The sequence below is a fragment of the Vitis riparia genome, chromosome 1, assembly GCF_004353265.1.
Source record: "Vitis riparia cultivar Riparia Gloire de Montpellier isolate 1030 chromosome 1, EGFV_Vit.rip_1.0, whole genome shotgun sequence".
Lineage (NCBI taxonomy): Eukaryota > Viridiplantae > Streptophyta > Magnoliopsida > Vitales > Vitaceae > Vitis > Vitis riparia.
In genome coordinates, this window is record NC_048431.1 from 13,395,575 (window position 1) to 13,421,737 (window position 26,163).

Below are 26,163 nucleotides of genomic sequence, written 5' to 3' on the forward strand. Positions count from 1 at the left end.
ACTTGCAGTTGGCTGAGGTGCTGATGGCTTGTGCAAGTGGGGGGTTCATGTGCAGGCCACTATTTGGGTGGTGGGTGGTTATGCAAGGCAGTTATGGGCGGTTCTGGCCAGTTGCATAACCACCAGATTGGCTCTAACTTTTGAATTTGGAAATTAAAAAATGTAACTGTAGGTTGAGTCTTTTAAAAGGGTTCTTGCATCCTCGAAACAGAGAGATGATGAGAGATTGGGGATCTGATTCTCTTAATGCTTAGGATGCGAGCATTGTACTCTGACTCAAGGGAAAACAATTTTGTCTTGTAGAGTTAAATAATACAAGTTGGGAAAGGGTTCCCGTAACCTTGTCTGTGTCCTTGTTACACTGTGCTTTTACTTTGTTTTTCTAAGAGCTGGGAAAGAAGGTTGGCTAAGGAAGGGTCCTTAGCACCGCACACTCGTGAAAAATTTAGTGTGATCTTCAAAGGTGTGACAATTGGTATCAGAGGTTGCACCAGATACGGTTGGTGGTAGTGCAATGGATGCCCCGTGGGAAAGGATAACTCGGATGGAAGAAGTGTTAGGAGAATGGCCACGTGAGGATGGCACTGTGGCTTCGTGGGCAGAACACACCATGGGAGAAATATAAGTGCAGGGGAGTCTGCTGGAGACCCATGACAATTTCTTTGAGGAGAAACATGCTGGGTTGAAATTAGAGGTACGGTCCCTGATGAATGACTTTAATGGCGCCTTGTAGTCTTATGGAGAGGACATTGTAGTCCTCAAGAAGGCTGTGTTGCAGGGGTCCTCGTTAGGCCCTAAAGCCCCTTCCAAAGTCTAGGTCCCGGAGCCTAAGAGCTTCAATAGTAACAGGAACGCGAAGGAGTTGGAGAACTTCTTGTGGGACATAGAGCTGTTCTTTAAAACTGCTCACATTCCTGATGGCGAGAATATGTCCATCACCAGTATGTATCTGACTGGTGATGCCAAACTATGGTGGCGAACCAAGATGGAAGACGATGTAGAGTCTATAAGGCCCCAAATCACCACTTGGGAGACTCTGAAGAAGGAATTGAAGGATCAGTTCCTTCCCACTAACGCTACTTGGGTGGCTAGGGAAGCGTTGAAAAGGCTTAGACACACCGAATTTGTGAGGGGCTATGTCAAGGAATTCAGTTCCTTGATGCTCGACATAAAGAACATGTTAGAGGAGGACAAGCTCTTTAATTTCATGTCTGGATTGCAAGGGTGGGCTCAGACGGAACTTAAGAGGCAAGAGGTTCGTGATCTCCCTACTGCCATGGTTGCAGCAAACTGCCTGGTGGACTACAAGATGGGTGGCGCCATCTTCACCATGTAGAGACCCAAGTCAGAAGGAGACAAGAAGGCTAAGGTTGAGGGCAAGACTTCTAAAAAGTTTGGGTAGAAGAAACAAAGCAAGAAGGTTGCTGCATGGGGAAAACCATTGGAGAATACCACAAAATTTGTGCAGCAGACCACCCGGATAGTAGGATGCTTCATCTGCAATGGACCTCATCGAGCCAGAGACTCTCCCAAAAGAGAGAAACTCTCAGCCCTTGTGACCGTAGACGACAAAGGAGAATCTGACTTAGAAACCCCTCCTAGAGTCAACCCACTGCAACTCTTGAACATGATTCATGGTGAGACCTCAGTCCAAAAGTACCTAATGCATATCTATGCAATTGTAAATGGTAAGCAGGTGAAGGAAGGCCTTAGTGGACAGTGGTGCCACTCACAACTTCGTGGCCACCAGAGAAGCAACCAAGTTGGGATTGAAGTTGGAAGAGGATACTAGTCGGATCAAGGCAGTCAATAGCAAAGCCCAGAAAATCCAAGGTGTAGCCAAGAACATCCCCATGCAAATTGGTGACTGGAAGGGCACGTGCAACCTACTCTGTGTACCCTTGGATGACTTTGACTTGATCCTTGGTGTAGATTTCCTCTTGAGGGCTAAGATGGCCTTGATCCCACATCTTGGTGTATTGGTGGTGTTGGAAGAAAAACAACCTTGTTTTGTGAAGGGTTTGAGGGCAAAGGATGGTAGTAAGGGACAGCCTGAGATGCTGTCTACTATCCAGTTGAAGAAGGGATTGAAGAATGGTTAGGAAACTTATGTTGCAGCCTTGATTGAGATCAAGGAAGGCTAGTCTGTGGAAGTCCCTGATTTAGTGGTCAAAATCCTTAAGGAGTTCAGAGATGTGATGCCTGCAGAACTCTCCAAGGAATTGCCACCCCGGCGACCTATTGACCACAAGATTGAACTACTGCTTGGAACAAAGGCCCCGGTTCAAGCCCCTTACAAGATGCCTCCTGCAGAGTTGTTGGAGTTACGTAAGCAACTGAAGGAATTATTGGATGCAGGCCTGATCCAACCCTCAAGGGCCTCATATGGTGCACCAGTGCTGTTCCAAAAGAAGCATGATGGCTCTCTCCGCATGTGCGTGGATTATAGAGCTCTCAACAAGGTGACCATCAAGAACAAGTACCAGATCCCCTTGGTTATTGAGCTGTTTGACAGACTGTCAAAAGCCTTTTACTTCACCAAGTTGAACCTAAGATCGGGCTACTGGCAAGTGCGAATTGCAGCAAGAGATGAGGAGAAGACTACCTGTGTAACTCAGTATGGATCATACGAGTTTTTGGTAATGCCCTTTGGACTGACTAATGCCTTTGCTACATTCTGCAATTTTATGAATGATGTTTTGTTTGACTATTTAGATGCATTTGTGGTAGTGTATCTAGATGATATTGTGGTTTACAGTAAGACCCTAACAGAACATGAGAAACATTTGAGATTGGTGTTCTAGAGATTGAGGGAGAATAGGCTTTATGTGAAGCTAGAGAAATGTGAGTTTGCTCAAGAGGAGATCACATTTCTGGGACACAAGATCAGTGCAGGCTTAATCAGGATGGATAAAGGCAAGGTGCAGGCTATTATGGAGTGGCCAGTCTCTAGCAAAGTGACTGAGTTGCGGTCCTTCCTTGCTTGGCCAATTACTACAAAAGGTTCATTAAGGGGGTATTCAAAGAGGGTGTCTCCCCTTACTGACCCATTGAAGAAGGACAACCAGTGGGATTGGAGCATGCAGTGTCAGATGACCTTTGAATCATGGTTCAAAGTTGTGGTATCGGTCACTGACTCGAAGGGTCCCGAGGCATATTGGTCTAGTATCGGGCAATACGTAAAATAAGCTAATTAGAAAATTCAAAAAAACATAAAAATATTATGTAAATCATCAGCAAAATATATACAATTAAATAAGCTTAAAAAATTAATCAAATAAAATTGTCTTACATTTAACATTATTTAAATAGTTATAAAAGTATCTGCTCAAAGTTATTTATGATAATGCTAATAAAAAAAAGTTATTTTATTTCAAATATAATAACATTTTTACTAACAACGCATACAATACAATAATCAATTCCATATTGAATGACGAGGGGGTTCAAAATCATCATCATCAGTCCTACGACGAGCATACAAATTGGGGTGGCAATTCCCGTAGTGAGGATATGGTTGAAAGAGTTGTTCATAACTCGAATATGTTGGGTGAGATGATTGGCTTGATGATCCATAATCAGGAAAATATGGTTTCGAAGGCTGTTCGGGATCAACACCAGATTGATAGTATCTAAAACCTCGATAAGCAATGTTACTGCTACTAGAAGATTGATCATATCCATATGAGTCACTAGCTCGTGTTCCAGTATTTGAATATCCCTCTGGATGCATCATTGGAAATTGATTAAAATCATTTCTACTAAAAGTATTGGAAGAGCTATCACGGTCTCTAAAGTTGTGATATGATCTATCATCTACCCCTCTAAAATACGGGCTTGATCCTATACCCAAATTTTGTAAGTGCTCATCAATACGGTGATAATTTGATCTATGATAATCATGGCCACTAGAATAATCATCATCGTTGGGAAATGTAGTTAGTCTTTCCAAATTATTTCGTTGTTCCCATATCCCTAGTCGATATCCATGATCTATATCTTGTGTGGCATAGTAATTTTCACCTCCTTGTGCCCACGACATGTCTGGATCTACTTGACTAACATAACCGCCCCCAGTGCTACCATCCCCTCTTGTACCCTCACTAGTGCCACCAACTCCTCTATTGCCCCCACTAGTGCCACCACCCCACCTATTGCCCCTATTGTCACCATCATCACTACTAGAACTTGAAGAAATTGTTCTAGAAGTCTTACCTTTACGACGGGAATTAACATCTCTTTCTCTACCTTCTTCATTAGTGGGAAAACCTTTATCCAACCAATCCAAATTATCAGATGATAAAATAGGTTCCTCTCCTTCTCGTATCCACTCATCTAATATATCATCATCATTAAAGATATGATTTAGATCAATTGGATTGTATAAATCTTCATTGCTTTGCTCTTGCATCAAATTCTTAACTCGAAGTCGCATATTATAGTGCACATAAACTAACTTATGCAACTTTTTCATTGCCAAACGGTTGCACAACTTTGTGTGAATCAATGACCATGTGCTCCAATTTCTTTCACAACCTGATGAAGAACAAGTTTGGCTTAAAATTTTAACAGCAATCTTTTGTAGATGTAGACTTTCGTCGCCATAGTTGTTCCACCATTTAGCTATAATAAAGAAAATGCATACTTATTAATCACTATGATATATTTAACAAAAAATGATGATAATTTCTTATTTGTAATAGACGTAAATGTATTGAGTACCTGGAAGAGATTGATTTATTGCTTTCTTTGTAAGTGCACTTCCAAATTCTCTTTAGCCGTCAACAAATAATTTCACCTATATCATTAACATTTTTTTTTTTGTTAATGCACATTACATATACAAAATGCATTATATAAAGGTCACAAACTATTATTATACCTCGTTAATAGCTTTTTCTTGTCTATCCAAATCTGGCTCTAATCTCTTGATAACCTCCTTTAATCCAACTTTAATTTCCGAATGGTTGGAGAAATGCTTTGAATATTGGAACATTGGATTTAAAAAAATGATGCCATAAGTTAAATAATGATCAATTTATAATAATTTGTACTTAAAAAAAAAAAATATATATATATAAAGAATTTTTTTATTACCTGAAGCATGCAAATGTCTATGCAATTGACCTTCCCACCTTCTATCAATGACTTCCCAATACTTTTCCCATTGCTTGACCGATGCCTTGATAACCAATTTAGCTCTATCCATTGCTTCATAAATGATTGATAGTGTGGGCTTTTTATCTTGATCAATCAATTTCAATACTTTGACGAGAGGTTCCATGATGGTTGAACTTTCCCTACCTTCTTCCAAAATCGATCAGTTAAGATAAGATTGGATACCTTATCTCTTAGACTTTTTTTGCTCTTATCTTTATTGAATTCATGTCACTCATTTGTTGTGCACATTCTCTTCAAATCAGCCTCATAACGTATAAGACTCTCAAGTGAAATGAATTCAGTGGCAAAACGGGTTATTCTTGGCCTTAACAGATCTCTATCCTTGGTGAACACTTTCATCAAATTCACTACTTTCAAGCTATTATAAATAAATCCTATGATCATCTTAGCTTGATCTAATGTCTCCTTAATCTGTTTCGTGCTTCCAATATCTTCAAGCATTAAATCAATACAGTGGGCTACACAAGGAGACCAAAACAAATGCTTCCGCTTCTCCATCAACAACATATCGGTTGCTTTAAAACTTGCCTCATTATCAGTGACTACTTGAACAACATTTTCCTCCCCAACCTCCTCTACAACTTTATCCATAAGGGAAAAGATGTAGTCTGTTGTCTTAGGTATGTTGGTAGTGTCAACTGAAGGATGGTATATTATACTTCTATCATAATAAATCATGAAATTGATGATAGGCTTTCTAGTCCTAGAACTCCAACCATTACACATGATTGTGCACCCATAAATAGGTCATTTAGTCTTCAATGTTGTTATGTATACCTCAAGCTCTTACACCTCCTCTTCCAAATATGTATTTCCAATTTGGTATCCCGTGGGACCCTTGATGCCTGGACCTACTTCTGCTATGTTATCAATCATTGATTGATAGTAAGGCTCACTGTCAGCTACATTAAAGGGTATTGCATTAAAGAGAAAGAATTTAGAAATAGCTTTACCCACTTTCTTCACGCCTTCAGTAGAAAACAAGCTTTTTATTGATTTATGCTTTGATGGGAACATGTAGGGATCAATTCCTTTTGGAGGTATGCTAGCTCCTTCTTTTACATTGAAGTTATGTGTCAGTCCGCGCTTAATCCTAACATTAGAAGGTTGTGAGGAACTACCACCCTTCTGATGCTCTTGTCCACCTTCTTCAAAAATTCGACGACTTTCTTTCATTGCTTGTTTTATTTGTCTTCTTTCAAAATCAGCCATAGCAACTTCCTCAATTTCATTATCAGAATCACCCTCATCAATTTCATAGAAATTTTCTCTATTTCAAGAATTCAAAAGTCGTTTTTTTTTCTTTAACTGTGCTTTTTCTTTTGAAGTATTAGACATATGTTGTCTAACACTATGTGACACTTCTACCGGTACACGTGGACATCCTTCCACTTGTCCATATGTGCGATGTGTTGCTTTAATCTTGTTATACCGCCATGTATAACTTTCCCATAATATTTACAGTTTGTGGTTCTTCTACTACCACCAACAAGTTCTGCATGCTCTCAACCAATATCATATTTTGAAGCAATTTTGAAAATTTAACCTAACCATGTATAAAAGGAAACAATTTACTTTTCAAATTAAATATATATAAACACATTTATATAAGAATTATAATATTCAATTTTCCACTCACTTATATGTTTCATATTGTTACCATATAAAAATAAATTGTACTAAAAAAAAGTAATAAACACGATCTCACCTAAGTTCATCGTCTTTTGTTTTCCACTTATTTATATGTTTTTTAATTAAAATAAATAATAGTTAAATAAATGAATATTTTTATAAAAAAAATTCTTTTAAAAAAGTTTGTTTTGATAATTATTGATTTCCTATTGTAATTTAATTGTAGAATATTATATATATAAAAAAATCTACATAATATAATGAAGTAAGATTGATTCAAATATAAATGTAATTGACCATGTAAATGCATACCCTTCATTCCGTATTATTAACTCATTTATGATTATTTGAAAAAAAATTTTCAATAATTATTAATTTTCTATAGTAATTTAATTTTGCAATATAGTATTAATGTAATTGAGTAATAGGGAAATTTTTTGTCACTAATATAATGTAAATTTATTTATACTAATAGAAAATTGAGTGATATTTTTAAAGTATTCAATACAATTTCTTGTACATTATATTTTGTACCATTATACAAAATTTTATATAATCCTTATACCTGAATAGTAACTCAATTTATTAAAACCTAATTAGTTAAAAATGATGAAAATAATCCTTAAATTTGAAAAGTAACTCATTTATATATATATATATATATATATATATATATATATATATAAATACCCTTGATTATTTTAAGTATTTACATGAATGCTTTAAAAGAAATAATTATTTTTATAAGGAAAAAATGAGAGTGTTTTTTTTAAAATGATGCCAAAAAAATAATGAAGGGTTAGATTTAAAAAATTGGGTTTTCAATAACCTTTTTAATTAAATAAGTCATTTACTTATTCTATATTTGGTTTATGAATATTAGAGGAAAAAAAAAAAGAAAACTAAACAAATTTCAGGTTAATAAATTATTTTTTTATGGTTCTTTTAATTCATTTTATTTATTTATTTATTTTTCTATATAAAGATTATATGATTTTAAAATATATAAATGTTTAGCTAATTTTTAATTGCAATTGATTCTCTTTTATATTTTTTATGATAAAAATAGTGAAAAATAAATAAATTAATTTTCTTAATAATTTTTTGGGAATCAAATATAACCTAAACGAAGGTTTAGTATCTATTACAAAAGAGTACTTATAATTTTTTACTTATATATGATATTATAATAAAATCATAGGTTTATTTTATTTTATTTTTATAAAAAAAATACTATTTTAGTATATGTTAGAAATCATGAAATAATTTAAAATTATGAATTATGTCTTATTTAGTTTATAAGACATATAACAACAATATTTGAAAAGGAATAACAGATTATATATAGCAACAATATTAAACCATATACAGAGAGTATATATATACTCATATGCTTCATTAAACACAATTATATAGCAAAAATGGGGAATTCCTTTATTAATTATTACTTACCGGTTTGAAAGTTGAAACCCTTGGCGAGGTCTTCTTCTTCTTCCCCAACACAGCAATACCACGAAGACATAGCCCTTTGTCTTCTTCCCCAACACCACGAAGATGCAACCTTGTTATCTTCTTCCCCAACACACCATGAAGACCGATCTATACTCTGTAGTCTTGCTATCTATTTCCCCAACACACCATGAAGACCACGATCTGCTACCTTCCCACTAGGCACCGCACCAAAGACGAAGATTCTACACTCCAGCAATGGTGGATTTAGGGTTAGGTAAGTTATTCTTCAACCGATGCTCTTTTTAAAGGCTTTTGAAAGGGTCACGGGTTTGTTTCAAATTTTCACGGGTTTGTTTAAAATTTTCATAGGTTTTTTTTTTTTTTTTTTTTTATAGAGGAATTTCTAATTTCTCTAAAAAATCAAGACTTGTTGTGATGGGGCTTTTTTGTAGAGAATCTGTTGATTTTTTTCCCCGAGTTGACCGAGTTAACTTGGAATATCCATCAACTCATCCAAGTCCAACTGATTCAAGCTGAGTCTAGGTATCTGGTATCTAACTCGTCGCGGTCAGCGTCGAGGCGGATACGACTAGACCGAGTCGTACCGGACTCGGCCGATTTTTTGAACCCTGCTTTGAAGGCTTGAAGGAAGCCATATCCACTGAGCCTGTACTGTGGTTTCCAGACTTGGACTTACCCTTTGAAGTCCAAACAGATGCCTCAGATAGAGCCTTAGGTGGAGTCTTGGTGCAAGAAGGGCACCTTGTAGCATTTGAAAGTAGGAAGTTGAACAATGCTGAGCAGAAGTACTCCACTCATGAGAAGGAAATGACAGGTGTGGTTCACTGCCTACAACAGTGGATGCACTACTTATTAGAAAGTATTTTTACAGTGGTCATTGACAATGTGGCTAACACCTTCTTCAAAACTCAGAAGAAGTTGAGTCTCAGACAGGCACGATGGCAGAAGTTCTTGGCCGACTTCAAATTTGAATGGCTACATCGACCAAGAAGACATAACACTGTGGTTGATGCCTTGAGTAGGAAAGAGGTGATTTCCTACATCACGGCCCTCTCAGAAGTCATCTCTGACTTCAATGAGAAAATCAAGCTAGTTGCAGAGCAGGATGCTGCATATGACAGGCTGAAGCAACAACTTAAGGAGGGTGTGATTAGGAGGTATTGGCTAGAGGGAGACCTCCTTGTGGTAAAAGGAGGAAGATGGTATGTTCCTATAGGCGGCCTGAGAAAGGAATTACTATAGGAAACTCATGATGCAAAGTGGGCAGGTCATCCCAGTGAAGAGAGGACTCTGACACACTAGCTAGATCCTACTACTAGCCTAAGATGGGTGAGGATGTCCAGACATATGTGAAATTATGCCTAGTTTTTCAGATGGACAAGACCGAAAGGAACCCTGCAATCCCTTCCCCTTCTAGAGAGACCTTGAGAGAACATTTCCATGGATTTCATCATTGGATTTCCAAAGGTTCATGATTCTAAATCTATCTTTGTTGTTGTAGATAGATTCTCTAAGTATGTTGTGTTTATACTTGTCCTTGATGCTTGCCCTACGAAGAAAGCAATTAAGTTGTTTTTCAGTAATATTGTCAAACACTTTGGGTTGCCTAGGGACATAGTCAGTGATCGGGATGCACGGTTCATAGGCCGATTTTGGGTTGAGCTGTTCAAACTCTCGGGTTCAGAGTTGAAGTTTTCTATAGCCAACCACCCTCAAACTGATGGGCAGACCGAGAGGATCAATGCCTTGCTGGAGGAATACCTCAGGCATTATGTGACAACAACACAAAAGAATTGGGTAGATTTGTTGGATACTGCCCAGTTGTGCTATAATCTGCAGAGGAGCTCAACAATAGGGATGAGTCCCTTTAAGTTGGCTATTGAGGTGCAGTCATGGATGCCTTTGGAGGTGGCTAAGCAAAAAGCAAGAGGAAATAGTCCTGCAGCTTATAAGATGGCTCAGTCCCGGCAGGAGATGTTTGATGAAGCCCGGGACAGTCTAGAGAAGGCAACTAAACGAACGAAGAAGTATGCGGACCATGATCGTAAACCCTTGGAATTTTAGGTTGGGGACAAGGTCCTCCTGAAATTGACTCCTCAGATATAGAAGAAAATCAATAGCAAGACAAGGTAGATGGGTTTAATTCCTAAGTATGATGGACCAGTCGAGGTGATAAAACGGGTTGGGCAGGTGGCCTACATGTTGAAGCTGCCTGAGAGGCTCAAGTTTCATCCAACTTCCATGTTAGTTTTCTGAAGACTTACCATAAGGATCTAGATGTAGAGATGGTGCAGACAAAGTGGGCCCCTCCCTTGGTCATGAAGCAGTTTGATCGAGAGATAGAGAAGATCTTGGATCATAGGACCATGGGACATAGCATAAAGAACCGACGAACTGATTTCTTGGTTCAATGGAAGGGGACTTCAGAAGCAGAAGCTACATGGGAAAGGGATGTTACCTTGTGGCAATTTGAGACTGCGGTCCAAGAATATTGGCATACTAAGTCGACGAGGGCGTCGACTTCAGCAGGCGGGAGTGGGTTTGTCAGCCCCTTAGCCACTTAACTCAACTATGGAGGAAAATGCCTCATGGGTAGGCCTTGCACCCATGAAAGCCTAGGCAAAAAGCAGGGAAAGCTTGGAGGTTTGGTGATTCAAACTCCAAGGGCTAAGTGAGGAAGCCGCGAGCGAGCTAGACAGACACCGAGTGCGCACCGCGTGCACACCAGATGGGCACCGCAGGCGCACCAGGCTTAGGTGGTGTAGATGAAGGCTGAGGGATTTTTGGAATTTAATTTATATTTATTTATTATTCCATTATGTCTCATTGGGCATATTGATGTTTCCTCCAGAAACAATGAAAACTACTCGTATTACTCTTCAAGGGGGGGTAGGTGACTCAAAGAGGGGAGCACCAAGGGAAAGCCTTGACCGCATTAAAGAGGCACCATGGCACAACCTTGGGCGTGCCTAGGACACACGAACGGGACTCGAGCACGCACACATGGGCTCCACGACATGTGTGGTGTGCACTTCGTGGTCGCAATGGCACGAGACCTGGTACAGACTACCTCTTCCCCGTGTAGGCACTTGGGCACCTAAACCTTGTGCAATGAGTCAACTGAGGAAGCCATGAGCGCAATGTCATGGCCTGATGGGGCACTAGACAGCAGTTGACTCGCGCCTATGATGCCTACGCACAACACAAGGGCGTAATGCCCTGTACACCAAGAGGGATCAACCATGGGCGCAATGTCATGGCTCGTTGCTATAGAGTTGGACTTAACAGTGGAAGCAAGCAACACGTCCAGGCCATGGGCACCTAGACATGGCATAGGCTCACATCAGTGTGGGGAAGGCACACTAATGCACTAAACACTTGGTCAACTGGTTGGTGCACGTTGCCTGGTTCAAAAGGCCTTGATCAAAGACACGCTGGTGAGCACCCGGTCACAAGAGGCACTTTGCAGGGAAGAAGACAACTTGTTAAGGGGACTCTCCAACAGTTTGATGAGAAATGCTTGATGAGATGGCAGTGCAACTAGCTAGTGGCAGCTAGCTAGGACATCAAGTGATCAAGTCAAGTAGCCAATTGACTTGCAGTTGGCTGAAGTACTAATGGCTGGTGCAAATGGGTGGTTCATGTGTAGGCCACTATCTGGGTGGTGGGTGGTTATGCAAGGCAGTTATGGGTGGTTCTGGCCAGTTGCATAACCACCAAATTGGTTCCAACTTTTGAATTTGGAAATTAAAAAATGTAACTGCAGGCTGAGTCTTTTAAAAAGGCTCTTACATCCTTGAAACAGAGATATGATGAAAGATTGGGGATCTGGTTCTCTTAATGCTTGGGGTGTGAGCATTGTACTTTGACTCAAGGGAAAATAATTTTTTCTTAATAGAGTTAAATAATACAAGTTGGGAAAGGGTTCCCATAACCTTGTCTGTGTCCTTGTTACATTGTGCTTTTACTTTGCTTTTACTCTGTTTTTCTAAGAGTTGGGAAAGAAGGTTGGCTAAGGAAGGGTCCTTAGCACCGCACACTCGTGAAAAATTTAATGTGATCTTCAGGGGTGTGACAATAACTATAGTTTTGAATTTGATTTTAAAATCATAATCATTAGCTATGGTTTTAGACTTAAATTTAAAGTCGTAGTTGTTAATTATGGTTTTGAACTTTACTTAATTTTTTGTATAGTACAAAATTATGTTGTTTCATTTGAAATATTTTAGTTTATTTTTTAAAATGAGTTTAATGTAATAAATTTATCATACTATTTTCTATTTATTAATATGTTAGTGGTTAATAGACTTATATGATTATTTTATAAAAATAATACATGAAATTAAATAATTGGTTTTTTAATTTGATATAAAAATATACATATATTTTTTAATTTTATCAAAAAATTGGAATTATAAAATATTATATATATATATATACAAATTCAATTTAAGTTAAAAAAAAAATTCTTAATAAAAAAGTAAACAACATAAAACAAATAAAAATAAACACAAAAAAATGGTTTCGTCTATCATATGATGGGGTTTTCCTTTTTTTTCTATGAAGCCTATAATACAAAGACATATTTATCAAATCTATTTGTGTAATTTGGAATGTCTCTATATGTGTATGCTGAGATGGAGTTAATGGAAGCAAGGCTCAATGCTTGAATGGACCATGACGTCACCTAAGTCGACAGACATTTAACTGTGTAACATGTGTGAGGATATGATGCATGGTAGTCTCTATAAGAGGAGGTGTGGGTGATGATAGGTTGGTAGATGGTGGGGTGATCTCTAGTACCATGATATCTGATATGATGACTTCTCATACAGGTGATATAGGATATGGTAGAATGACATTTGGTGTAGTGGTCTCCAATGCAATGATACTTAATATGTTTACCTCTAGGAAATGAGATATAGGTGGTAATGGTGAGAAGGCATGTGGTGTAGTGGTCTCTAAGAGAAAAGGTAGAGGTGATGGTAGATTAATAGATGGTGTTAGGATAGTGCCCTTAAAAACATGACATGATGTAACAAATTTAGAATTCATTATTTATTTGATGATGTTCTAATTTCATTTTTATCTATCCTTATTTTATACATTGTACTTTATAAACATTTTTACCTAACATCTCTTGCATTATACATGACTTGAGTACATTAGGAGTTGCATGAAAGATCCAAGTCAATCATTCGTTGCAAGTAGATAAATTGTTCTTAACCAATTCATGGACTTAAGCAACCCATTTGAAATTGTAGTCATTACTTCCTTATTGGAGGAATGGTTGTTCTTGGCTATCAAGATGAGTTTCTAATGGTCAGTGTACTAGTGTGTACATGATTTATTGGACATGACCTATGGTGAGTCGTGTCATAAGGTTATTGGGTAGTAGTGACTTTACCAGTTGTTATATTGTATTGTTCCTCAACCTTGAGAGAATACTAAGCTTGCACCAAAGTTAGTGTGATGTTGACCTATGAGTGAGATCTTAAAGTGATGATATATTCCCTATGGATAACCAATTAAACTAATGACTAATATTCAAAAGAGCATATCAATTAAGAGTAATAATAACGAATTAGCACATGATCAATTAAACATACAAACACATCTAGACCAATTAAAATGGACCAAATCAAATCAAGGCAAACAATAATTTTCAATCATAAAATTAATTTTATTAGTGAACTAATATTATAGAAAATAGCTAAACTGAATAGATTAGTGAAGCTAAATTAGAATAAACTAAGGACAAACACCTTTGAATATAGAATTGATTTTATTAATAACTTAAAATTGTAAATACACCTAAAATAATCAAAATGAATCAATTTAAATGAAAGCAAACTAACCATAATATATTTTAAAACAAGATCTCCAACCTATAGAATTAATCTTATTGACATATGGATAAACAGACAACAAATAAATAAATAATATAATTAAAAAATATGAATTAATGGAATCAATCTTCTTAATAAACTTACATTATAAAAATGAAATCTAAGCTTAAAATGAATTAAACACTAATTAAAGCCAATCTAAACTTAAATTCTTAACACACATGATCAATTATTTTAACAAACTAAAATTTTACAAGAGCACCTAAACCTAAAGTTAAATAAAAACACTAACCAGAACGGATTTTTAAAATTAAATCTCTAACCTATAAAAATTAGTTTTATTAATAAATAAATGAAATAGGTAACGTGTGAATAAATAAGTATAGCTAAAACAAAATACGAACTCATGGAATGAATTTTTTTTTGTATAAACTTACATTACTAGAATAAAATTTGAGCTTAACAAATGTTTTTAACACTACTTAAGGTAAGTTTAAAATCGAATATTTAACACATAAAAATCTTTTAACACATAAAAACCAATCATTTCAACAAACTAAAATTTTACTTAAACCTAAAGCCAATTCAAATGACCTACAACATTTTTTTTTTAAAAAAAAATGAATTATTAACTCATAGGATCAATATTACTAACAAATAAATAGATTACAAAGCATTAAATTGGTGGCAAACAAATAAACAAATAATCAATAATTAAATGAATCAAGACTAAATTGAATAAAGAACAAATAATATATATATATATATATATATATATATATATATATATATATATATATATATATATATATATATATATATATATTTCAAAGTAAAGCTACATAAAATTATGTTTTCTAAATTTAATATAATAAGTTCTAATCTTTAAACACATGCTGCCATATTTAAAGCAATTCACGTTGGAGCTAGTAATGTTAGTCAAACCGCACAATATAATAATAATTCCACAGAAAAAAAAAAAAAAAAAAAAAAAAACCAATCAAACTTTCACTGTTACATGAAAACCCATATATATATAAAATGACTCACCTAGCCAGCTTACCAAAACAATGGTATGTAGATATTTTCTCCAATGTGCTCGGGAACAATGGTATTCTGGTATGCGTTTTCAATGATGCGTGGGTCGACAGGCGTCGATGGGTCTAAATGTGGCCTCCATTCTTTTCTTTGAAATCCTTCTGTTTTTCTCTCTCTTCTGGTGCGTGTTGAATGCACCTTAAGAATGATGCGGCTGGTCGATCCTTCCTTCCCAAAGACATCACCTTTTTCTCTAATGAGTGCTGAAAGCGTGTCAATATTGGTGCGGTTGGTCGACCCTTCCTTCCTCAAAGGCATCACTCCATCTTTTGATGCGTGCTGAAAGTGTGTCAATATTGGTGCAGCTGGTTGATCCTTCCTTCCCCAAAGGCGTCACCTTCTCTTCTCAAAGAAAACCAACCAACTCTCGCTCTCAAAAACCTTTTTTTTTTTAATCCCCTTTAACAACAACTTTTTGCTCTAAAAAAACTCCCTACACCGATCCCTCAAAATGGCATCCTCTCACGCGCAAACTCTCTTCTTACCGATCCCTTCAAAATGACACTCTCTCACACTATCAAAACCTCTCTCTCTCATCCCAAAATGCTAGCATAGTGATCCCAAAAAAAAAAAAAAACTCAGCAGTAGCCCGATGTTCCTTAAAAAAAATCCTTAAGTAATAGTTTAATGATCCTCCCAAAAAAATCCTTCCCTCTCACGCTATCCAATTCTCCTTTCTCTGAACAGCAGCCTAGTGATTCCCCCTCTTCTTACCGATCACTTCCCAAAAAAAAAAAATCTTCTTTCCCCTATATAACTTTTTTTTCTTTTTCTGGATGCATGTTTTGTCAACCTTCCTTCACCGGTTGCCAATCTCTCTTTCTAATGGTGTATTTTTCTTCCTCTATCAAACTACTATCTTCCTTTTCTTCTCAATCCAACTCACTCACGCTCATCTTCCTTTTCTTGCTCAATTTTCTTTTCCTATGCATCCACCAATCGGCTACCCATATTTCATTCTCTAAAATGGTCCCTTCCTTTCAAAAGTGTTCATTCCTTTCACGTTTTTCATATCACATCTTCATTTTCTTTTCCATCCCTCTCATTCCAATCACCAGTTGATTGTCAGAATTTTCCTTTCTCTAATGGAGCACGTGAAATCCCATGCAAAACAAATAATAAAAATAAATAAAAGGAAAATAAAAATACAAATAAAAGAAAACTAAAGGTTAGAATAATAAATAAATAAAAACATGTAACTAAGAATTAAAAATTCAAAATATGCAATTTTAAACGAAATTAAAAATATAGATTACATGCACAATTAAGATGAATTATCAACTCAAACAACTCTCTATCAAAGTAAATTAATAAATAGATAAATAAAAACGAAATAAATATGATTATTAGGCTCATGCAATTTTCTAAAAATAAGTAAATAAATGAATAAAACTAATAAATAGAGAAATATAAAAAACAAAAACAAAATCAAGCACATGCAAGCCATACAAGCTATGCAATCATGCAAGCCATGCAAACCATGCATTTATGCAAAAAAAATGCCTAAAAGGTGACCTAAGTCGGCCTAGGGTAGTGCCTAATGGGCCTAAGTGTATCTAAGTGAACTTAAGGTGTAAGTGGGCATAGGATGGTGCCTAATGGGCCTAGAATGGTGCTTAATGGGCCTAAGGTGGCTAAGTGAGCCTAAGGTGCCTAAGTGGGCCTAAGGTGCTTAAGTGGGCCTAGGGTGGTGTCTAATGGGCCTAAGGTGCCTAAGTGAGCCTAAGTTTAAATTAGGGCTGCCAAGAGTTACAATGGGGTTAAATGAATCCCTCGACCAACGTCCTCGAGGTGGCTTAGAAAATATAGGCTACGTAAGTAGTAATGGACCACCAGGGAATTGTTGTAAAGGACATGTGCTATGAGGACAAAATGAAGGGTCTACAGTAGGGTTAAAGGTTTGGAGGTCTAGAGTTTGAAGTTCAAATTTTTCCAGGTAAGATTTTAACCCTAGTTGATATATTATATTCATTAGTTAGATATTTTTTTGAAAATTTTAATTCAGATTAGGGTTAGTTTAGTTAATTTATTTGAAGATCAAAAGATTGAAATTATGAATATAAGTTGTTTCATTGATGAAAATAGGGAAATATGAAATTTTTTTATATGAATAGATCTAAACAATGAAATTTTAAAAATTAAATGAGTAAATAAATCTATGATTATATATGGCTTAAGGGATTGGAAAATAATAAGAAAAAGAATTGTATGCTTCTAGATTTTGGATTTGAGGTACTAAAGAAAGAAAAAAAATAATATGTAATCGTGAGAGGCAAAGAGTGGTAGTGGAATAAATTAAAATAATAATAATGAGCAGAATTAGTGAGGTTGTTAGAGTTGTTAAAAGTACATGGGGTATTTTGTTAAGTAAGAGGGGACATTGAGATTAATAAGAATAATGATAATAATAATAATAATAGTTGGGATTAATAAGAATAATGATATTAATAATAATAAGAATAAGAATAAGAATTGTGAGATTTGGATGCTTGTGAGTGACTTACAATATGGTTGTTTGGATGTTACAGAGTATCAAAAAAATATAGTAATAATAATAGTAATTGTTTTTAATAAAATTTTTAATTTAGTTTAAGTATACAAAAGAAATAAATGGTTGAATAAGATTTGGAAGAAATATGAGTTCCTAAAAAATTTGGAAATTCATTAAGATATATTATTATTGTTTATGAAGTTGAAAATAATATTGGCTTGTAATAATATTAGCATGAAAAATTAATTAGGATCCCTAATACTAAATAAAATATTTTTAGGATTGTCAAATTTTTATCTTTAGATAATTGTGTATGATATTATGTTAGGTGAGGAGTAAATTCATCAAGCTAAATACTTCAAGTTTTTGAGCGTTTCTTCAAGGTAAGGGAAATTAATGCAAATTTTTATAAAAGAAAATAATTTTCTTTTGTATTTTGAAATGCGTAAAAACATTATTTTTATCTTTTCACATGGATTAAATATGTGTTTTGTATGGAAAGTATATTTGAGAATTTTCTTTGTTTATGAAAAGTGAAAAATGGAGGAGATATGATATTTTGTTTTGTAAGTTTGAATTAATGAAATAAAGTGTTTGACTTTGGATTATATGGTCCTAGTCAACGGATTATAATTGTTGACATTTTCGGTCCTAATCAACGAGTTATAATAGTTGATATTATATGGTCATAGTCAACAGGTTATAATAGTTGACCTTATGGCCTTAGTCAACGGGTTATAATTATTGATATTTGGTTTTGTTTGCCTTAACTATAATAAATTTGAAACTAGTCACTCATTTGTGAAGTCCCTCCTAATTAGGCACCATTTGTTATTTGATAACTAAACTAAAGATATTTTGAATGCATTCGATTTGGTTTTGATGAGAAATTGTTTTGAAATGGATATGAGAAAGTTTTGTTAAACAATTTGAATGTATTAGTCTTTTGAACTCAAAAGTTTTTATGAAAATAAGTATATGTTATGTCTCCTATTTACAAGCATGATTGAAAATGTTTGATCCATGAAATTGTATTGATATTCCTTATTGAGTTTTAAGCTTATGTCCCTTCGTTGATAATTTTTCAGGTATTCTCAGTTCGGGCAATGAGTAATTTATAAAATAAAATAATAATTTTCATGAGCTTGTAAAATTATTTTATAAAAGGATTTTTTTTTTTTTTTTTTACTTTTCTAACATTAATATTAATATAAAAATTAATTTAATACATCAACTAAAATATTTTATTCAACTCATATACTCTCACAAAATTAATTTAATTAAAAAAATGATTCAATTGATATAATCTTATGAAATTAATTGAAAAGGCATGTACTATAAAAATCCTCTCAATTCTTCACTTTCTTCTTGCTTCTAAAATATCTACTTTCCTCTTTCCTCTTTCCTCTTTCTAATTATGAAGCCTGTTTTCATATGCTCACTTGATAATATGCCTTCAAGTTTGGTTTCCTCCGTCCTCATCTCATCATCCAAATTTTCCCTTAATAATCTAAATTTGGACTTACGTTCAAATTTACAATTGATTCTAAATTCTCTACTTCACGATCCCAAATCCAAAATCCAACCAACCCAAACCAGGCCTAAATAAATAAAAAATTAGAGCCTAATCAAATAAAACCATGATTAAAATCCAAAACCCAAAGCAAATACTAAAATTAAAGTACAAAGCTTACATTAATAACAGGACAAGCCCAATTGGTCCTAAAAGGCCCAAAGCGCACTATAGGATATCAATTCATATGTATACTTTCTTAATGAACAATCAAATCATTAAAGCTTTTATATGAGGTCTTCATCTCCCGAAAGGACCTCTTCTCCAGCTTTTGCCTCTTTCTTCAATAATAACTTCTTAATTCTTAGTCATTAATTCATATGATATCAAAGCTTTTATCAATTCATATTTCCCAAAAGGCACTGTTCATATGTATACTTTGATGGTGTGAGTTATTATTGAAGATACTCCAAATCTCCATGCAAAATATTCAAGAAAAAGTGGAAGACCTCTGTTATGTGTTTTATAGTCTTTTCTTCATGTGAAGAAGCAGTTAACTTTTCTACAGGCTTTTGCAGGTTGTTTGTAGGCTTTTTGCTAAATGCCAAAGTAGTTTGGTGGTTTATCAAGGTGGCATCGCTGGTGGTCAAGTCATATACTTGGCTTGACTTGAAGGTAGTGGATCATGGGGGTACCTCTTATCGGTATTATATGGTGACGGACTAACCCCCTTTTTAGGGTATGTCATGACAAACTAACCCCTTTTAGGGGTTTTGTTTTTTTAATAGCACCAATTATTATTCTCTTCTACTCCTCAATGGAGATCTAAAACCATAAAATGTGCTCATAGATCCTCATAACTACAATATGAATTAAGATTGCAAACTTTAGGCTAGTAGGAGTCTATTATGCAAGTATCTCTTAACAAAATGTATGGTGTATGCACAACTTATGAGGTATTTAAGATGATTTCTACTTCTCCTCTATGGTATTTAAGAAGAATGCTCTATATTGTGAACTCTCAAAGAATCCTAAGATTCCTACATGCAATAGTTGTTGGAATTATTGTGACCTTCATGATCACATGAAGTTGATTCTCATATTCTTAGGATTCATGATTAAATTAATGAATTTAATGTATTTACATTTCTCATTATATGCGTTTATCGTATGTGGAAAGATTAAATGTATAAGGTATATAAAAAATACAAGGTATAATGACCAAATTCATAAACATATTAAATTGTGTACAAAGTACAATGACCAAAACTATGTACCTATATTAAAGTTTTCTACATTGAATTGAAAAATGTGAATTCATATCATCAAGTATTAGATTGTGTTTTACTGAGCTTCACTCAAAATGTCTGGGATTGCCCACTAAGCTTATGAGGATTGAGTTATGCGGTTAACTCGTAAGGATTGAAGGGTAGCATCCTTTGGAGAAATTTTTTTATGTGATGAATGATAGTTTTCTCTCTTTGTATAATTAACCATGTTTTGTTTTTTTTAGTTAGAAAGCATGATTGTAATTAAGAAGAGCTTTTTGAAGTCACTACTGTAACCTTTCCTTTTTGTTTTTTTATAAGTGGATGGTTGAATATTGATGCATTTTATGAATATAGGGATCACATTGATCGCTAAATTACATTAAAAATCTCATATTTTCCTTTATTTTTTACTTATGCGCACGCATAATTTTGGTTAATAATAGTAACTGTTCATCCATATTGCTTAATAAAAAAATCACTTAATATGATATAAAATTATTCTGGTAGGGATTTATAAGGTTTTCCATCATTTGGATAAATATTTAGTAAGAAAGCAAGAAGAGAGAATATAGAAGAAAGGTGTTACCAAAATCACACAATTTTGTCAACCCGAAAAGCGTCGGGACACACCGTGCAGCCGACTGCCTATGTGCCTTTTGCCAACACTCCGTTGCTAATAACATCCGCTCTGAAAACGAATTTCTTCATTACTTCTTCAATTCTGCCCAACTCCGACTCCCGAACCCTCTGGAATGGATGTTGCTTCCGTAAATTATAAATTTTTAATTTTGCAGCTCCAAACTTGAAAGCCAATCAAAGTGTCTGATGCTTGTTTATCCTCTTTTTCATAATTACTAATTGAGCATCCATATTTGGACCATCTTCGGAATTTGCCCTCATTCCCCTCCCATCCCATGATTTTTTCTTTCGGATACCTTTTTATTTTCATTTAAATTGCACTACCTATAATTTATTATACTTTCTTGCGTAAATCCATACACTAGGCACGTACCATAATATCATTCATAATTCATGCTTTATGTTTGTTTTATTAGAGAATTTGAAGGAAAATATAAAAAATATATATATATAAAAAAAATTTATTTTTATTTATTATTTTAAATTTATTTTAATCCATCGATATAATAATTAAATAATTTTAAAATATATAAATTTTTAATTAAATTTGATTATATTTATTATTATTATTTTTTTCAACAGACATAACCTGAACCTTCCACCCACGTCCAACTCATTGATTGAATCTGTTTGAAAGAATTAAATGGATGTTTTTAAAAGAATTTAACAAATTTACAAATTTGGGTCTTAAAAGAGTTGGTGAGGGTGGAGATGTCAATAATTGTGATTCATTTTTCAAAAAGAAAATTATTTAGGTGGTGTTTGTTTTTTGACTGAATAGAAAAAGTCAAATATTTTGGTTTTTTCTATTAAACTAAAAGTAATATATTGACATCATTCAACATGACTAAAATGAACTTATTATCAATAAGTTTAATTTAATTATATTGGATAATATCAACATGTTACTTTTAACTGAATAGAAAAAATCAAAATATTTAACTTTTTTTATTCAACCAAAAAATAAACATCACCTTATGCTAAAGTGATCTGGAATGTTCAACTTTCGTCGTGCCAAATGTCAAGTCAAAGTGCAGTTTTGCAGAATAAAATTCACATACGTGTACAAAAAACACGGATGAGAAGCCAAACATATCCTTTCCTAAAAGGCTTGATTTGAGGTGTTGGTCACAAGCCTCAATCACATTATTAATAAAGCAACCTTGTAGTGATTTTTGTTATACGCCATTTTTGGCTCTTAACTAAACCCTACCACAAGCTCTATATTCTAATCCTAATTTTCGTACTTAATACTCCAATTAATTTTTTCCTTAATCATATTTTTAATCCTTTTTTTTTTTAACTTTCATCACTTTTTTTTTTAATATTAATATTTTAAATAATAAAAATATCTACTTTTGAATTTGCAACAATGAATCATATTTCAATATAAAATAGTTTACAACATAATACATGAATTCATCATTTAATTCCATCCATAAATACATAATAATCTAACATTGAAAAAAATTTGACTAAATAAAATATAATTGTAGTAATAGATTGAATTGTTTTTAATAATATAATTATAATTGAGTAATCCAAATTAAATTTATTTTTTAAAAAAGTAATAATGCGAAATAAATAAAAATAACACAACTTATTATAAATTTTGTTATTTTATGGCATCGATTTTTTTGGGATAATTATGCTTTATCCCTCAATTGCACCATTCATATTCAAAATTCTAACATTTTACTCTCTAATTTCTTAAAGAGTAACACTTTTAACCCTCAATTATAAAATTATAAAATTATAAAAATTTCAATTTAATTTGAATGCTAATTTGAATTCAAGTTGAACCAACTTTGAATTGTTAATTTTGAAATGAAATTGCCCATATATATTCAAAATAAACAATTATTAGTTTTGATTTTTTTTATTTTAGAAAAATATTTGTAGGATTATTCATGATTTTTTTCTTGGGACCGTTAAATGTGGTAATTTCAAATTTGAACATGTATTTTTATACAAAATACTGATATTTGAATATAAGGAAGTAAAGTATAAAACACGTCAAGATTGGCAAATTTCAACTCTATTTTGTTTTTATAATAACATTATTTCTGCCCATTACAATTTTCAAAAGGAAACAATTTTTAATAATATTTTTCTTACATATATCATTATTCTTTATATATAATAAATTTTAATATCATGTGTTTTAAGCAGAAAGGAAAATTATTTTTCAATTACTCAAATATCACCTACCAAAAGAGGACGGGCATTGCCTAACCAACTCCTCCGAGCTGAATTAATTCGAGGGCAAAAGGTTTCAGTTAGTTAGTTGAAAATTTTGAAAAAGTTGACTGGTATGGTGCTCCGTACTCGTCCTTTCCATGGATATTGTTCAAAGCGAGACTTCTCAATTTGGAAACCTTTTTTTATGTTAGAATTTTCCTACTTCTCAAACACCCTTCGCCTTCCATAATTTTCTCGAGCGAGGAAATCCAGAGGAAATTCATTCGATTTTCCTTGCGTAATTTCCGAAAATTTTATGATGAAGAGGATTGGATTTTTCGATCTTGAGAATCATTTTGCGTTCTATGGGGCTTATCATAGCAATCGAATCAACATAGCCATACACATGATGTGTGTTTGGCCTATCTTATTCACTGCCCTTCTTCTTCTCTACTTCACGCCTTCTCTGTTCAACCTCCCACCCTTTGAGCTTTCCCTATCAGGATACAAAGTTGTCCTGCTTTTTAATATTGGGTTTCTGTTGACTCTGATCTATTCCGTGTTTTACGTCCGTTTTGATCCGAGAGCTGGCTCCTTGGCCGCTTTCCTCTGTTTAATTTGTTGGGTCTCTAGCAGTTTCATTGCAAGTCGACTTGGGTTTCTTCTGGCCTATAAGGTGAGTTTGGATGTAACTTTCGTTTCTTTATTTCTATTCAGGAAATTCGATGTGGGGATTTCTTCATTTTTCTGCAATCGGATGTTCTTTCGACATTCTTCATTTTGAATTATGGGTATATGTTTGCTTGTTTGTTAGGTTATCTGTGAATCGAATATCGGTTTTGTTTCTGTATTTGTAATTTTGTGAATTGTTTTTGTAAAACAGGAATTTTGGTTTGGATGTTCCATGGGAGTCGAATTTGTGCACTGTGTTTTATATAGTATTTAAAAATGAATCCAATTTGTGTTTTCTTGGGCACCATTTCAACATTTTGAATTAGTGATCAAATCTTCTATTTGTTTTGGCGATTATGTTGATATCTTCCTCTTGCCCACCCAATCATGCATTTTCAAATTCTGGAAATGCAGCATACTAAGAAGATGCTTGTGTTACTTTCATGGCTGGAAAGTGACTTGTCCTTCTATCATAATGAATTTTTGTTGGCTTCTTCAAATTTCAATACTTTTACAGTCATTTCTTATGAATTATGATCACTGGAAATCCTTTATGATCAAGTTATTCTACTTATTCAAATCTATATTCCTTAACAGTATTTGTTGTAGGATGGAGTTCTGGTTCTTCAGATTGCTAGAAATACTGATATTTGCCTCTTCATTCTTTGCGGTTTTTGCTGTCTTTTCTACTCCCTGCAATCTGTTTCATTTTGCTCCCGTTCAATATTTGGATGAGTGGTTCTGGTTCTGCGTAGCTGGCATTGTAATAGAAATCTCCCAGCGTTATTGAAGATTAGAAATGTCAATATTTAGTCCTTTATTTTCTTTCCTTCTTGCTTATTCTTTTAACCTTTCTTGTTCCATCTGTTTCCCCTTTGTCCCTCACTGTGACTGGTTTTTGATAAGCTCCCTTTTTGTGCCATCTTGGCAAATAACAATATTTGAATCCATCTGATTTGTTGTGGAAGTATGTATCAATGCGGTTGGATGAGACTTACGGCATTAGTGTCTTAATGTGGTTTGAGATGAATGAAACAAATGGGTTTGGGTCAATTGGTAGTTCAACAGTGTGTTTACTGTGTGTGTAGTAATATGAAGCCAGTTTTCGTCAGGTTTAGAGATACGAAGTCTTGGATAAAGACTGGAGTTTCTAGGACTACAAGCACACAGTTTCATGAGGACAGTTTCACTTATATTCTACACTGAACTGTAGAATTAGCCACTCATTTGTTACTGTGGCTGCTATGAATATAAGGCCATCTATCAGTGTGATATTGAGTAGAAAGAGATGTACCTAAAACTTTTAGTCACTTACAGAACATAAGTTCATGTAATGGGATACTCAGGAGCACATTAACACCTACCTCCTCCATTGTTTCCTTTGTGTTTGTTCTTCTTTATTGCTCGCTGCGGTCACCTATGTTTTTCCCTCCTTATTATGATGTGAACTATGGTTTGTTAGTGTCCATCTCTTCTTTATTGAAACGTTGTGGTGACAAACTTATTTTCAGGTTGTTCTAGTGGTTCAATTATTATGTTGGACCGGACAGTTTATTGGCCATGGGATCTTTGAGGTAACCATTTATCATTTTCGACTTGTGAGTCATTTTTTGTCATTTCACACACTTAAATTCAGTTAATTTTCTGCAGAAACGAGCACCGGCTCTTTTGGACAACCTCGCTCAAGCATTTTTAATGGCTCCCTTCTTTGTGCTTCTGGAGGTAACTTCCATAGGATCTTGACATGATCTCCTTGATGGTTTTCTAATGTTAAAACTACTGTTGATTTCTTGCTGTTGTTGATTTTCTAGGCTCTTCGGGCCTCAGGTTATGAGCCATACCCAGGATTTCATGCAAGAGTGCAAGCAAAGATAGAAGCTGAAATCAATGAATGGCAAGACAAAAGGCAGACATTAATTTCCTAGTTTGTGCTAGTATCTCTGTTCCGTTGATATTACCGTTCACAATAAAATCTGTAAATGGACAAAAAGCAATACTAAAGGTTGTGGTTTGCATGTAACCTTACACATTATATACAAATTGTGACTAAGCAGCTTGAAGATTGTCTTGGGATTATGGAAAAAGCTATATACATACCAGCCAAGCTCCGAGATAAACAAACTTCATAAAATTTTTCTTTTTTAGAGGAAAAAAGGTCTGCAT

The 26,163-nt window shown here is 34.2% G+C and overlaps 1 protein-coding gene across 1 annotated transcript; it reads left to right on the forward strand.

Annotated features, from left to right (window-relative positions):
• Positions 1-23,409: 23,409 nt before the first annotated feature.
• LOC117911999 (2-hydroxy-palmitic acid dioxygenase mpo1-like) lies at positions 23,410-26,063 on the forward strand. Its single transcript, XM_034826403.1, has 4 exons — positions 23,410-24,004; positions 25,512-25,574; positions 25,651-25,722; positions 25,812-26,063. The coding sequence occupies exons 1-4, from the start codon at positions 23,645-23,647 to the stop codon at positions 25,923-25,925; spliced, it is 609 nt and encodes a 202-aa protein (XP_034682294.1). The 5' UTR covers positions 23,410-23,644; the 3' UTR covers positions 25,926-26,063.
• The last annotated feature ends 100 nt before the right edge of the window (positions 26,064-26,163 follow it).

Excerpts from the sequence above, each read along its gene's own strand:
- LOC117911999 (XM_034826403.1), top strand. The coding sequence starts at position 23,645 with ATGATGAAGAGGATTGGATTTTTCGATCTTGAGAATCATTTTGCGTTC. Across the intron at positions 24,005-25,511 it reads GGTTTCTTCTGGCCTATAAG|GTTGTTCTAGTGGTTCAATT; the intron begins GTGAGTTTGGAT and ends ACTTATTTTCAG. Across the intron at positions 25,575-25,650 it reads TTGGCCATGGGATCTTTGAG|AAACGAGCACCGGCTCTTTT; the intron begins GTAACCATTTAT and ends AATTTTCTGCAG.